Source organism: Urtica dioica, chromosome 5 (genome assembly GCF_054948205.1).
Source record: "Urtica dioica subsp. dioica isolate 48M chromosome 5, U.dioica_male_clone48M_v1_H2, whole genome shotgun sequence".
In the NCBI taxonomy this organism is placed as follows: Eukaryota; Viridiplantae; Streptophyta; class Magnoliopsida; order Rosales; family Urticaceae; genus Urtica; species Urtica dioica.
This window is the reverse complement of record NC_142760.1, coordinates 30,716,996-30,731,703: the sequence shown is the minus strand read 5'-3', so window position 1 is coordinate 30,731,703 and position 14,708 is coordinate 30,716,996. Positions and strand designations below refer to the sequence as shown.

The window sequence follows — 14,708 nt, the reverse complement described above, 5'->3', positions numbered from 1 at the left end:
TTCTCAACTTGTAACGTCTGAAATTTCCTTATTATTAATATCCCGAAGACTGTTTTATTAGAGGTGATGGAACCATCATCACTTGATTCACTTCTCCCCCAAGTCACAAAAAGACAATGTAGATAATATTGATGAGTAGTAGCTAAAAAAAAAAAAAAAACGAGCACATGTAATGGAATGCAAAAAAATGAAATCAAATGTGAGTTTCATCATTTTCCTCTCTATTTTGAGAGGAACAAAGAATCCGCAATTTACTCATAGAACTTCTATCTAATCGTTCCTCAAATTTCATTTCAGCAAATTCAACCCAGCAAAAGAAATATGTGAGATATTTTAATTTTTTCCCTCACATTTATTTTTCTTCCCTTTTTTTCTACAAGAAAGATTTGAGAAAATAGTAGAAATAGGAAAACATGTAATTTTTTCATCATAAATGAGTTTATTTTCTTCTGAACATAAGTATTTATTGGCAAACACCCTGAGAGAGATCATTTAGCACAGAACCCATGAATAGATAGAACAATAAAATCTAGGGTCATCCAGTCCAAATTCAACATATGTTTCCTTGTTATAGACACACATAGATGCGTGTAGAGAGAGAGAGAGAATGAGAGAGACAATAAGTGCTTTGATATATTGCTCTTATTTTGAGGCGAATCTTCCAACAGAACTACTCATGTAATGCTTCTTCAACTTTCTCCTCCTCTTTGTGTTACTCCTACAAGTTTTCCCAAACAATAAATAAATATATAAATAAACACCTCATTGAAATTCAACTCAATCACCACTTAAAATTCAAAAAATAAAATAAATACTTGGGTAGTAGTAGGGTTTTTTTTTTTTTTTGAGTAATTATCAAACGATTTCTTAGGGTTAAGAAAGGAAATAAAGATGATACCAGTACTGATTTCGGAGCACGAACGAGTCGGTGACGGACTTCTTTCCGTCGTCATTGCGGTTCCAATGGTAAATTGCGTGAGTTCGGTTCATAATCTCCAGCGTCGAATGCCCATAGCTCGACTCTCTAAATGCCGAGTAATCAGGCTGCGGATCTAAGAACCTGTTTAAAAAAATACCCAAATGCTTCAAAGGCCAGCGGTTTCAAAACAACTCGAGGGAGCTGATATTCTAAGCTTTGATATCGTAGTAATGCGATAAAAATAGAATACTAAGTAATTCAATTCAGAAAAAGAGACCCGTAGAGAGCAGAAATTTAGTCCTGAAACTAGTTTTATGAGAAAACACGATGTAGCAATAGTTAAAAGAAAAAAGAAAAAAGAAATGAAACAGAACGTCTTAACAATTGTAAACATTATTTAAGAGCATAAATAACTAGCTTGTTAATATCATGAAAATACAATCTTACTCTTAACAATTCAAAATGGTTTAACATTAACTTAGTCATTTTGGGATTAGTTAATAAATCTAATTAATTTCTTGAACAAAGTTACTTAATTCAGAAGATATGTTTTTAACGTTTCTTACGTGATAGATTTCATACAAATTTTTTTTTAAAGGACTAAAATTTGTAAAATTCAAGAGTTGGAGAACTATTATGCTCGTAAAGTTAGTTTAGGGACCAAAATATAAGTATTTGCGTGAAAAGAGAGAAACTTTATTTTTTCATATTATTTTACCTTCCAGCAAGACCTTCCTGGTTTCCTCCGTCCCCGACAGTGATGTAAACAGGAGCCGATTTGTCTGGAACCGGGTAGTTATCGCCGCTCGTGATGTTGTATCGTATGTTCGAGACCCGATACTGAAAAGCACATACACACCAAAAAAGAGGTATACAAACAAAACATTGGATAAAGACAAGTCTCGATGAATGAACGAACGATAGGATGAGAATATAAAAAATAACGTACGGATCTTTCGTAAGCGTGAACGTGGCCGGCGAAGATGACGTCGACTCTGTGCTCGACGAACCAGCTCTCGAAGACGGCTCTCATGCTCTCTCCCTCCATGAAGTGCACTCCGTTGCTGTTGTAGATCGGAACGTGCATTAGTACGATCAGCCATGGCGTCTTTTCTCTGTCCACTCTCTTCAATTCTCCTTCCAACCACCTCCACTGGGGTGTGTACTTCACTGTCCCAACACGAAAATCCAACACTCAAAAACACTGTCAGCGGAGCTCAAGAGTCGTTTGTCAACATTGATATCGTGGATGATTTCGCTTGTGATTTCTCAAATGTAAGCATTGGAGATTGGAATTGTATCTGTGTTTAATACTCGTAGCCTTTGATAATTATGAATAGTATTTAACGGCACTCTTTCCTCTACCGGGATTCATCCCTTTAGGTTTGCTCGGAGAGGTTTTAACGAGACCGTTTTCAATTAATTATTCTTCATTATCCCACTTTTACATTTTAGCCCCTACTTTCAATAACTTTACATTTAAATCTATCGCAAAACTCATTTCAAATCAGAATTCAATTTTATTTCTGGAAACGGAAATTTCCGCCACTGGATCGGAAATTTCCGTTCCGAAGCCATGAGATAAATGTTGAAAATATAGCCCGTCTCCTTCTTCACTAACGGGTTTGTAAGCAAATTATATTAACCACTACGGTAAATCATATCAACCAACATTCATCAAATTAGTCTCCGTTCCAAGAAAAATAATAAAAATAAAAAATTAGTTTTCGTTTTAACTTTTTTCTGAGCTCCATGGTCGCAGCAGACAACTTTCTTAAGTAGTAAATTATATAAACCAAAAGTTGGGCTATTTCCTTAATTATTTGATAGTAGGGCTAGGAATTTTAATATATGGGTGTTAGTATTATTATTATTAGGATGAGGAGTGTTACCGAATGGAGAGTAGCTAGAGAGGACGATGATGTGCGCCGATGCGCGTCTCACAGCGTACCAAAGCTTGTTGCTGCTTTTGCACGAAAGATAGGGTGTCGTGTATCGGTATAGAAAGTTCTTCATCGGAGTAACTTCGTCCTATATATTCCATGTACATGTCATGTCACATTAGATATTTGTTAGTAATATCAATTTCTCCTACGCTAGCCCACGTAACGAATGAATTAAGATTAGTTTCATTTAACTATTGTTTCTGTGTAATCTAGCCGTAACCAATAATAAAGATTTTGGTTCCTAAGACATTTGATACCAATTCGGGGAAGTAGTCAATCTCGTGATTCCCGGCGGACCAAATCCACGGATGATACGCGGTGCTCCGCTCGACGAAGCGACCCCACGTGTCCCACCTCAGACCGATGTCGTTGTAATTGTACTGATCAGCGTACGAAAGATCTCCGACGAACAACACCGCTTCGGCTCCGCTCTCAAGGTAGTGCTCGAGCGTCGAGAGCGAGTTGTACGTCTGTCCCAAATCTCCTGCGAACGTTTCAAATTCAAAGTACCGAACCGCTTAGAAATAAGTATCCAAGAGCTTTGTCATTGTAAGATTTCTGATTGTCTAATCACACAAATCACGAGTAAGAGCAACATTGAGAAACATAATAAAAAAAACTCACCAATGATTCCAAACTTGTACGGAGCGTCAATGTCTATGGCCGGAGGAGTTTTGAACCAAAACTCCCGAGCAGAGTCCCCGCTCCCGATCTTGTAATAGTACTTCGTATCGTACTGAAAAAAAAAACCGACACAACCAAATCAATTCACACAAACACAAATACACAATCAAAGGAACGAGATCAGAGTAAAAACAACTATTATCTGTACCTCGAGGCCATCGATGAGGCAGTGGTGGATATATCCCGAGCGGTACCTGTAAAACGTGTAGTTTTGCACGGTTCCCTCTTCCGACTCGAACTCGTACTTCTTCTCCTCCGTGCCGTATTGCACTTTAGTGGGCCCCGCTTCGTCCGGCGTGACCCACGATACGATAACCGCTTTTCCATCATAGTCACCTTGTGTTATGTGCACCTATAAAATTATACGAAAAAGAGCTTTATCGAGAACTCTTTCTTGACCCTCAATATAACTAACTCGGTTTTCTCTACGAGTGTTAATCTTTCAATCGAACGAGTGGTTAGGCCTCACTTGTTGAGGAGCGTTGTAACCGGTGGGAACGGAAAAGACTTCATTGTCGAGAGGGATATCTTCGGCCGGCCATTCTGACCGGAGAAAAGGGCTCGTTATCCCCGCTCTCCCATGCCTCAAACAGCTTAGGACCACGAAGAACCCGACTATTATTTCTCGGAGCAACATAAGCCAATCTCGCGCCTATATCACGTTAACAGATCTCGATTGTGTCACAAAGATATTGTAGCTTTGTAACTACATATGCTTCAATGGTCCTAAATATTTCACAATGTGCGTGACTTGTTGTTTCTGGGTTCCTAATTTCGCGTGCCTTATCTTATCCTCTCTCTCTTTCTAGTGTCCTTGTTTCTAGTTCATCTTTGTATCTCTTCATTGAAATGAAAATGAATAATAAAAAAAGGTCAGAAACACCAAATGAGCAAGTAGTGATGTGATAACTATTTACTGCCAAAAGGGAAAATCCAAAACCCAGACCCAATATCAAATCTAAATCAACACAATAACAAGCACACCCCAACTTTCAAACAATGGATTTGAGTCCACAGAACCAAAAAAGGTCAAAAGTTAAATAAATACTATACAACAAACTCAATCTCATCAAATAATTACTAGGCGAGAATAATAACACATTTAGAAAAAAAAAAATGAACACAATCAGTTTTATAGCGAAAAGAGGTCGTTAAAAAAAAATGGAAATCAAGATTAGATTTTTATTTTCGATCCCTATTCAAAATTAACAAGAAAAGGAAAAAAATAATCTTACCTGGGATTCTTAGATAGAGAGAAATGCAAAGTCAGATTTAACGAAACCAGTGAGATCTCTGATGTTTGTGTTTGTTTCGGTCGTGCGTGGGTGATTAGTGATGGGAGTGGCGTGGCATTTATTCGACCGAAGACAACTGTGTCTACTGTACTATTAAAACCTTTGCTTCAATCTAAATTTTAGTCTTCTTCGTCCGAAAAAAGCAAAGAAAAACTGGTTTGACTTCTCTATCATTGTTGTCACAGCTACGTTTCGGTTCGGTTACCACGTGGCATATTTCTATTGGTTGAAGCGTTAGACTCGGAGTATGGCTGTACGATTAAGAACCGTTTTGGGGTGGGTCGTTTCATGGGAAAAAGAATTGTCAAAATGACGTATACTAATATCTAATGTAAGATCACGTAAATTTGTTATGTGACTCGTGTGAAGGTGCCAATCTATAATTGACAAAAGTGTTTTTTTTCTCAAGGAAATAGTGAATTTATTTACCAGTAGAGTGAGTGAGCCAGGAAAATTTTTCATTAGTTACTTTCGGCTTGCGATAATTCTTTAGCATTTTTTTTTGTCCACGTTGTGAGTAAGCGAGATAAAATGACAGTGTTATTTTTTTCTACAAAATAATTTTGACTATTTTCCTAAATATTTGAAACTTTGATTAGTTTATTAATTAATTAATCTACTTTAAAATGAATTAATATTTTTTTAAAAAATACAAAAATACCATGTGCCCTAAATAAAAAGTAAAAACACTCTACCAGACTTAATTTTGCTTTCATTGAGGTTGATTTTTTTCTAGCCGGAATTGAATTGTTGAAAGACTCAAAAACATACTGAATCAAGAAATCCATGAATTTATTAAATACATGAATGAAAGAAGGTACGAATAGAGTGTATCGCAAGCTCTCTATCACTATATAAATTCTGTGGGAACGGGCAAAATATAGAATATACTAGTATAACGAGATATATATATATGTTTCTGCGCTATTTGTTGGCTTTATTTTTTAGTGCAAATTATGAGGAAAGATGTCGTCGTTATGTTTCTACTTCTAGTATGACATCTTTTCTCCTGTGTGTAGATTTTATTTCACGCAAGTTTCCAGTATTTACAGATTGCTTCGCTGGTGACTTAATTATGAGATATTCTCGCTGTTGACTTCATTACAAGATATTTGCCTCGTTGCTGTCTTCATTGCAAGATATTTGTCTCGCTGGTGACTTGATTATGTGATATTCGTTTGAGGCTGGGTAAGGAAACCCGAGATTCACTTCCAGGCTTGTGAAGCTGCTATAAAAGACATGCGCTCCCCCTTAGCAGCTTTGACGCTTTTAATAAAACACTCAGAGCTCTTGGACGTGCAAGACCGGGGGACTGGGAGGCTGTGTGTTTTGTTAATAGCGGTGTATTCTCTCAAAAACTATTCCACAAAGATTGAGTGTCTGTGAGAGTAGGGTTTTGTTTTCGCGTGATTGAAGGTTCACGAACAGCTGAAGACTGAAGGTCATCCGAGCCAGGCGGTTGCTCGAAGGGTGGAATTGAGACGGAGCTCAAATTCAGGGGGAGTCCCTGACTAGGTGTTCACTGGTGGTAATAGTCTCTAGGTTTTATTGATTTGTTGATTGTAATCATATATAAACCTTGCGTGTAACAAGATAGTGAAATCCTATCCACTGGCAGAGTGCCCCCAGACGTAGGTGTGTTTCACCGAACTGGGTAACCATATCGTGTGTACTTTGTTTTGCACTGTTTGTTGTTTATCCATAATCTGTGTTCAAGCAAGTTGTCGGACACATTGTCAACACATTGTGTGCGACATCTTGTCTTCGCAGCTAATCAAAATTTCAATTGGTATCAGAGCAGACACCTAGATCTTTTGGTGGTTTCCTGGATTTTTTTTTTTTTTTTCTGATTACCAGATATGGATAGTTCCAGAGAGGGAGGTTCAGTCAATCGCCATCCAGTACTCGATGGAACCAACTATGGTTACTTGAAAGCCCGTATGAGCGCCTTCATGAAATCCCTTGATAGCAGAACATGGAAAGCTGTGATACACGGGTGGGAAGCTCCTGTTAATGTTGATGAGAAAGGAGCCTCTACTGGTCCAAAACCCGAAAAGGACTGGACCCCTGCTGAAGATGACGCGGCTCTGGGTAACTCTCGTGCACTTAATGCCATTTTTAACAGAGTTGATAAAAATGTTTTCATGCTGATAAACACCTGCACTAGTGCCAAAGAGGCCTGGGAAATTCTTGCTGTTGCCTATGAGGGAACCACAAAGGTCCGTGAGCAGAAGCTACAATATCTCACAACTAACTTTGAAGCCCTCACTATGCTTGAAGATGAATCAGTTGATGAATTCAATGTTCGCATCCGAGACCTTGCTAATGAATCCTACTCTCTCGGGAAACCCATGACCGATGAATATCTTGTTCGAAAAACCCTGAGCGCTTTAAGCCCAAGATTCAAAATGAAGATCACGGCCATTGAAGAAGTCCATGACCTGAAAACGCTGAAGTTTGATGAACTCATGGGATCCCTCATGACTTTTGAGCTTTCTCTGCCCAAGATGGAGAAGAAACACAAAAGGATGGCCTTCAAAAGCTCTATTCATGAACAAAAGGAACATGTATACTCGGATTCTGACAATGATATTGACGATACTATAGTTATGCTGGCAAAAAATTATAGCAGGGTTATGAAGAGACTCAATCAGATGAATGGGAAAAATGTCTCGCAAGATGTCAAGGACAATTTCCAACAAAGATTCCAGAAGAATATTAACCCTCACAGGAATGGTAAAAGTGGTGAACGCTCCGGAAAAGGGAAAGGTATTCAGTGTCATGAATGTGAAGGTTTCAGACATATTCAGAAAGAGTGTCCCAACTTCCTCAAGAAACAGAAAAAGGGGTACAACGCTACTCTATCGGATGAAGAAGATGAAGTTAGCGACTCCGATCAGATAAGTAGCTTTGTGGCCTTTACTGCTTCTATCCATACTCATGAATCTACTAATGAATTTGGTGAATGCTCCCAGAAATTTGTTCTAGAGGAAGAACTATCTGACGATGCCATGAATGATGCATACAATACTCTGCACACCAAATGGGTTGAGGAATCCCAGATTCTCGACAAACAGAGTGCTCTTATCCTCACTCTGACTGAAGACAAGGCAAGGCTTCTAGAAACTTATGTAGATCTGAAGAAGGAAGTCAGTCGGCTGAATGGAGAACTAGATCAGATGACTAAATCTGTCAGGATGCTGATCTCCGGGACTGACAGTCTTGACAAAATCCCCACCATTGGCAAACCTGCAAAGAACATGAAGGGGCTTGGATATACTCACGGTGCTTCATCATCCCACACCACTTTTGTTCCCCAAAAGCAGGCTAGCCAGATGTCGCTAAACATGCCTCAACCATCTGGTAATGACAAATTTCAAGATCTACATCAGCAACATCCCTTTGGACCAACCAGGTCTCTTGTCAACAGACCTCGTTGGGTCTGCCATTATTGTGGTAGAAAGGGCCATATTCGACCTTTTTGCTATCGATTATACGGGAGAAATGTCCGTCAGCAAAAGTTCGTTCACGGAAATGCCCTACCTCACCGACAACCTTCTACTCAGTTGGAATTGAGAGTAAAAGATACGTCCTACCATGCCAATATTGCTTACACATCTCTGAGTGCGTCCACCGGGAGTGACTGGTACTTCGATAGTGGTTGCTCTCGCCACATGACATGTGATCATACCTTCCTGACCAACGTGAAACCTTACTCTAACTGTCATGTTACCTTTGGAGATGGAGTGAAAGCCAAAATTGTGGGTAAAAGTCAGCTAAACTATCCTTGTATGTCTTGCATGATTGAGGCTTTGTTGATAGAAGGTCTTACTGCTAATCTTATCAGTATTAGTCAGCTTTGTGTTATGAACTTACGTGTCAATTTTACTCGTGATAAGTGTGTGGTGGTAAATGAGGAACATGATGAACTGATACGAGGAACCAGATCTCGTGACAACTGCTACATGTGGTCTCCCATTCAAAACACTTAGACCAACAACTGTCTCATGACCAAGGTTGACAAAACCAAGCTGTGGCATCAAAAGCTTGGACACTTAAATCCCAGGAGCATGCAGAAAATTGTTTATGAGAAAGCCATTGTCGGTGTCCCCAATCTAAAGATTATTGAAGGAAGAATATGTGGTGAATGTCAGATGGGGAAACAGGTCAAGAAGTCTCACAAGATGGTGCAACATATTACCACATCTCGTGTTCTGGAACTCCTACACATGGATCTGATGGGACCGATGCATGTCGAGAGTCTTGGAGGGAAGAGATACGTGTTTGTATGTGTGGATGACTACTCCAGGTATACTTGGGTTGATTTTATTCGTGAGAAATCTGACACTTTTGTTGTTTTTGAAGTCTTATGCAAGAAGGTTCAGAGAGAAAAATGAGAAAGCATCGGCAAAGTGATCAGAATTCGGAGTGATCATGGGAGGGAATTTGAGAATATGAGTTTTGCTAAGTTTTGTACTGCAGAAGGAATAACCCATTAATTCTCTGCTCCCATAACACCACAACAAAATGGAATTGTTGAGAGGAAAAATCGAACCCTTCAAGAAATGGTTAGAGTGATGATGTTGGCCAAAGACATTCCAGCACACTTCTGGGCTGAAGCTCTCAATACTGCTTGCCATATTCATAATAGAGTTACTATTCGTCCAGGTACTTCCATCACTCATTATGAAATATGGAGGGGGAGAAAGCCAAATGTGAAATACTTCCATGTCTTTGGTTCTGTTTGTTATATCCTTGCTGACAGGGATCCTCGACGTAAATTTGACCCTAAAAGTGATGAAGGTATATTTCTTGGGTACTCTAGAAATAGTCCACGTGTCTTTAACAAGCGCACTAAAACTATGATGGAATCCATAAATGTGGTGGTAAACGATGATCATGATGTTACTAACAGTACTAATGATGAAGATGAAGTTTTTCCTAGTAACACAGATGTGAGGACTGTTGCTGAGAGCTCGTTGGACGACATCTCTTCTGGAAGTCCTAACGTCAGGATAGATGCTGAGGACAAAGTGAACGACATTGTTCCGGATGAAGAGACTCCTCCTGAGATTGAACAAAGAATTCCTTCCAGAAGAATTCAGAAAAATCATCCTGCTCATGAGGTGATTGGCGAAATCAGTGAAGGAATAAGGACTCGCCCAAAACCTCCTGTAAACTATCGGGAGATGATTGGTAATCTTTTTTTTGTCTCTAAGATTGAACCATGCAAGAGGAACTTGTTCAGTTTGAAAGAAATGAAGTCTGGGAGCTAGTTCCTAAACCTGACAATGTGAATGTCATTGGAACTAAGTGGATTTTTAAAAATAAATCTGATGAGCATGGTAATATAACTTGAAACAAAGCTAGACTTGTGGCGCAGAGTTATACACAGGTGGAAGGCATAGACTTTGATGAAACCTTTGCCCCTGTTGCGAGACTTGAAGCCATCAGACTCTTACTTGGCATCTCCTGTCATCTACACTTCAAACTTTTCCAGATGTATGTTAAAAATGCCTTTCTTAATGGGTACTTGAATGAGGAAGTCTATGTGGCCCAACCTAAAGGCTTTGTAGATCCCAGCTCACCACAATATGTCTACAAACTCAGAAAAGCTCTCTACGGCCTTAAGCAGGCTTATCGGGCATGGTATGAAAGACTAACTCAGTTCCTTGTGCAGAATGGTTACACCAGAGGTGGCATTGATAAAACTTTGTTCATAAAGAAAGAGGATGGCAACCTCATGATAGCTCAAATATATGTTGATGATATCGTCTTTGGAGGAATGTCGAACAAGATGGTGGATCTTTTTGTTCGACAAATGCAGTCTGAATTCGAAATGAGTATGGTAGGTGAGCTTAATTATTTTCTAGGCTTTCAGATCAGTCAAATGAGTGATGGTATCTTTATCTCCCAAAGTAAGTATGCTAAAAACTTAGTAAAGAAGTTTGGATTGGAAAAATCCTCTCACAAGCGGACCCCCGTCGCTACCCATATTAAGCTTACTAAGGATGAACATGGAGAATCTATTGATCAAAGCCTCTGCAGAAGCATCATTGGTAGTCTCCTCTACCTCACTGCCAGTCGACCGGACATAGCATACTCTGTTGGTGTGTGTGCTCGATATCAAGCTAATCCCAAAGCTAGCCATCTGGCTCAAGCCAAGCGAATCATAAGGTACATCTCAGGAACTGCTGATTTTGGCCTTCTATAAACTTATGATACCTCCTCTACGCTAGTGGGATACTGTGATGCTGACTGGGCAGGTAGCACGGCCGATAGAAGAAGTACCTCGGGTGGATGCTTCTACCTTGGAAACAATCTCATCTCCTGGTTCAGCAAGAAGCAAAACTGCGTTTCCTTGTTGCTGGGAGTAGTTGCACTCAGCTCCTCTGGATGAAACAGATGCTTGCTGAATATGATGTTGGACAAGATGTCATGACATTATTCTGCGACAATATCAGTGCCATCAACATCTCAAAGAATCCAGTTCAACACAGTAAGACCAAGCATATTGAGACCAGACATCATTTCATTCGAGATCTTGTGGAAAATAAAAAGATCAAACTCGAATATATTCACACCGAAAAACAGCTTGCAAATATTTTCACTAAGGCTTTGGATGCTAACCGGTTTGAAAATATCAGATCCTCTCTAGGATTGTGTGTGATTGAACAATAGCAATTACTGTTTTTCGGAGGGAATTTTGGTTTTGCCCTCTGTATTGTCAAAACTGGTATCTCTCTGATCTTTGTTCGCATCTATTTCGTGAAAGTTTTCTCATGGGCCCACTTTTCTGATTGGCCCATTCGACTGTTTTGCCGGGCTAAAATGCCACTTGTTCCTTTCTTGGGCCTGAGACGGATCTTGGCCCATCCCTTGCTACGACATCGTTTTACTCCTTGCCATGCTCTCCTACATGCAGACCGTTACGTTTTCGAGAAAAACTGGGAAGTTACTTATTTCTTTTTCCTTAATTTCTCGCTTTGTTATTCGCCCCTCTTTCACACTATCTCCGTTATTTGCGATTTCACCCCTCATGAAGGTTATCTGTGTGACAGTTTTATTCAAATTCTTGACAAGATGGTTGGGACCAGAAGCGGGATCATCACTACCATTCCTCCCAAGAAAGAGAAAACAGCGATGAAGGCGAAAGATGTCAAAGCAAAGGGGCTCGGGCTGGAGAGTAATAGACACGGGGTCCGGGTTCGAGGTTTGCGATCCAATAAACGCGCCGATGGTCAGGCCGGAGGTGCGATTACTAGGTTAATTCCTATTGAGAATCCTTCTCTCTCAGCCGCACGAAATGCCTTGCTCAAGAAAGCCGCTCTCTCGATCACTGACATTACCGGAGAAGTAAGCTCCAACAGTTCTTCCGAGGAAGGAAGAAAAGATGACGCTGCTCCCGAAGATGAAATTCTCACTGGTGGGTCTCCCATTGAGAGCCCTCACAAGGTTGTACAAGGTAACCCTGAAGCCTCTTTTACCCCTGTTGATAATCCTAGGGACAGTGAAATGTTGGATTCGCTCCCCCATGAACAAGAGCCACCTCTTGTTGATGCCATTGGTGGCATTCTGGGCTTAAGTGAAGAAGTCGCGAAAAATGTCCCAACATCTTCGTCTCTGGGACAAGAGAGGAAGACTGATCAAGTCCAGAATGATGGAGAGGATATTCTTGCCTCTCTAAAGGAGAAGGTACAGAAAGATGATGACGTCTCTATTACTACTCTTCTTTCGGAGAAGAGAAAGAAGAAGAGAAAGTCCTTGGAAGAAAGTGTTGTTGCCACTCCCATCCCGACTAAGAAGAAGATGAAGAAACCGGTAAAGATGGGTTTGAACAAGAAGAAGGTGAAGGGAAAATCCGTCGAGGAGATTATTCCTGATGTTCTAAAGGATATGGAGGAGGAAGAAGAGGCTGCTCATCCGGAGATCGTGTCTCTTGCATCCAAGAAATCTGTTGGGGGTCAAAAGCTTCCTAAATATGTTCCCACCGCTCCTTTGGATAATATCTCCTTTCATAAGGAAGATCGTGTCAGAAAGTGGAGGTATGTCTATCACAGAACTGTTTTTCCCAAAAAGGAACTGTCTAAGGAAGCCTTGAAGATTGACGTGATTATGGAACTCATGTACGATGCTCAACTCCTCAAAACTGTCTCTGGGATCGGGCCTTATTACCCAAACCTGGTGAAAGAGTGCATTGTGAATTTGTCTTCTGAGATTGATCAGCCTCATCACCCTGAGTTTGGGAAAGTCTACGTTCGTGGCCACTGCTTTGATGTCTCCTCCACTGCAATCAATGAGTTTCTGGGAAGAGGGAAAATTGTCACTGCCGATCGGCTTCCCTCCTTGGATGTGATTGCCAAAGAGCTCACTAATGACGAGAAGAAGATTTGGCCCTTTAAGGGTTCCCTGCCATCCTCAGATCTCTCGGCAAAATATTCTGTTCTGTACAGAATTGGGATTGCTAATTGGGCTCCTTCCTCTCATGGCTCGAGCATCAAGTCCGACCTGGCATGCTTCATTTATCAGATTGGTACCCGGGCGTCTTTCGACTTCGGGGAGTTCGTGTTCAACCACCTGGCCAAGCACGCTAAGTCCTTTGCTGTGAAGCTTCCCATTGGCTTCCCTTATCTCCTATCTGGTATGATGGTGGCTCAGAAGAGAGATTTACTAAGGGCTGATCACATTGCTGGTAAGCCTCCCAGTGAACTTTCTTTCAGCCCTAAGTTGTTTGAAGGGAAACATGCCAGAGATCTTGCTATGTCTTCTGTCGCATCTTCTGTCGCCCATGGTCGCACCATCAAGGTTGCTCCCTTGTCGAAAAATGCTAAGACTGATGTTCTCAAAGGCCTGTTTGAAGAAGTTGATGCGCTCAAGGAAATCATTGATATCTCATCTCGAAGGAAATCAGCTTGTGAACGGCTTATCTCGATTATGACTTCTTCCTCTACCTCTGATGGTGCTACCACTTCTAAGCCAAGTCACACTGTGCATCCGGATGACAACGCAGACAATGAAGATACCGAGGATGATGCTGTTAGTGATTCCGAGGGCTCTGAAGGACAAGCAAAAGATGTTTCTAATTCCTCTGGTTGATGTTTTTTTTGTTCTGGCCTGTAACATCTAACTTCTTTTCAGACATCTTTCTGTTGGTGTGTCGCTACAGTTTACTTTGTGTCTCAGACTGTTTTCTGGTTGGTTTGTAAGACATCTTTTCTTTCTCACTTGATGGATTATGTAATGCTGTTTGTTCAAGTTCTCATCCTCTTTCAGGCTGTTGTTTGTTCCTCCCTCTGTGTTGGTCGATCTTTGCCTTTGGTAATATTTTGAGGCAATCAGGGGGAGAGGCATCATGAAGTCATTTATTTTGACTTCCTTCTGGTTGAGAACTGTTCCTGGAAGTGCTTGCCTAAAAAATAGCCAAAGGGGGAGATTGTTGTTACGCTATTTGTTGGCTTTATTTTTTAGTGCAAGTTATGAGGAAAAATGTCGGTCGTTATGTTTCTACTTCTGGTATGACATCTTTCCTCATGTGTGCAGACTTTATTTCAGACAAGTTTCCAGTATTTACAGATTGCTTCGCTGGTGACTTAATTATGAGATATTCTCGCTGCTGACTTCATTACAAGATATTTGCCTCGCTGCTGTCTTCATTGCAATATATTTGCCTCGCTGGTGACTTGATTATGTGATATTCGTTTGAGGCTGAGTAAGGAAATCCGAGATTCACTTCCAAGCTTGTGAAGCTGCTATAAAAGACATGCGCTCCCCCTTAGCAGCTTTGACGCTTTTAATAAAACACTCAGAGCTCTTGGACGTGCAAGATCGACGGACTGGGAGGCTGTGTGTTTTGTTAATAGCGGT

General features: G+C 40.6%; 1 protein-coding gene across 2 annotated transcripts; it reads right to left on the bottom strand.

Annotated features, from left to right (window-relative positions):
* Positions 1 to 398: 398 nt before the first annotated feature.
* On the bottom strand, positions 399 to 4,972 carry LOC149397850 (bifunctional purple acid phosphatase 26-like). Of its 2 annotated transcripts, none has more exons than XM_089614813.1 (10): positions 4,785 to 4,972; positions 4,019 to 4,201; positions 3,698 to 3,901; positions 3,490 to 3,601; positions 3,123 to 3,382; positions 2,812 to 2,950; positions 1,869 to 2,089; positions 1,638 to 1,759; positions 899 to 1,060; positions 399 to 718 (listed from the first exon to the last, which is right to left on the bottom strand). In XM_089614813.1, the coding sequence occupies exons 2-10, from the start codon at positions 4,184 to 4,186 to the stop codon at positions 643 to 645; spliced, it is 1,464 nt and encodes a 487-aa protein (XP_089470939.1). In that variant the 5' UTR covers positions 4,187 to 4,201; positions 4,785 to 4,972; the 3' UTR covers positions 399 to 642. The 2 variants fall into 2 exon arrangements, with proteins under 2 accessions (XP_089470939.1, XP_089470940.1); XM_089614814.1 differs by having other exon boundaries at positions 3,123 to 3,349.
* Positions 4,973 to 14,708: the final 9,736 nt, after the last annotated feature.

Excerpts from the sequence above, each read along its gene's own strand:
- LOC149397850 (XM_089614813.1), bottom strand. The coding sequence starts at position 4,186 with ATGTTGCTCCGAGAAATAATAGTCGGGTTCTTCGTGGTCCTAAGCTGT. Across the intron at positions 2,090-2,811 it reads CTCTAGCTACTCTCCATTCG|TGAAGTACACACCCCAGTGG; the intron begins GTAACACTCCTC and ends GTGTTGGGACAG. Across the intron at positions 1,061-1,637 it reads CAGGAAGGTCTTGCTGGAAG|GTTCTTAGATCCGCAGCCTG; the intron begins GTAAAATAATAT and ends TTTTTTAAACAG.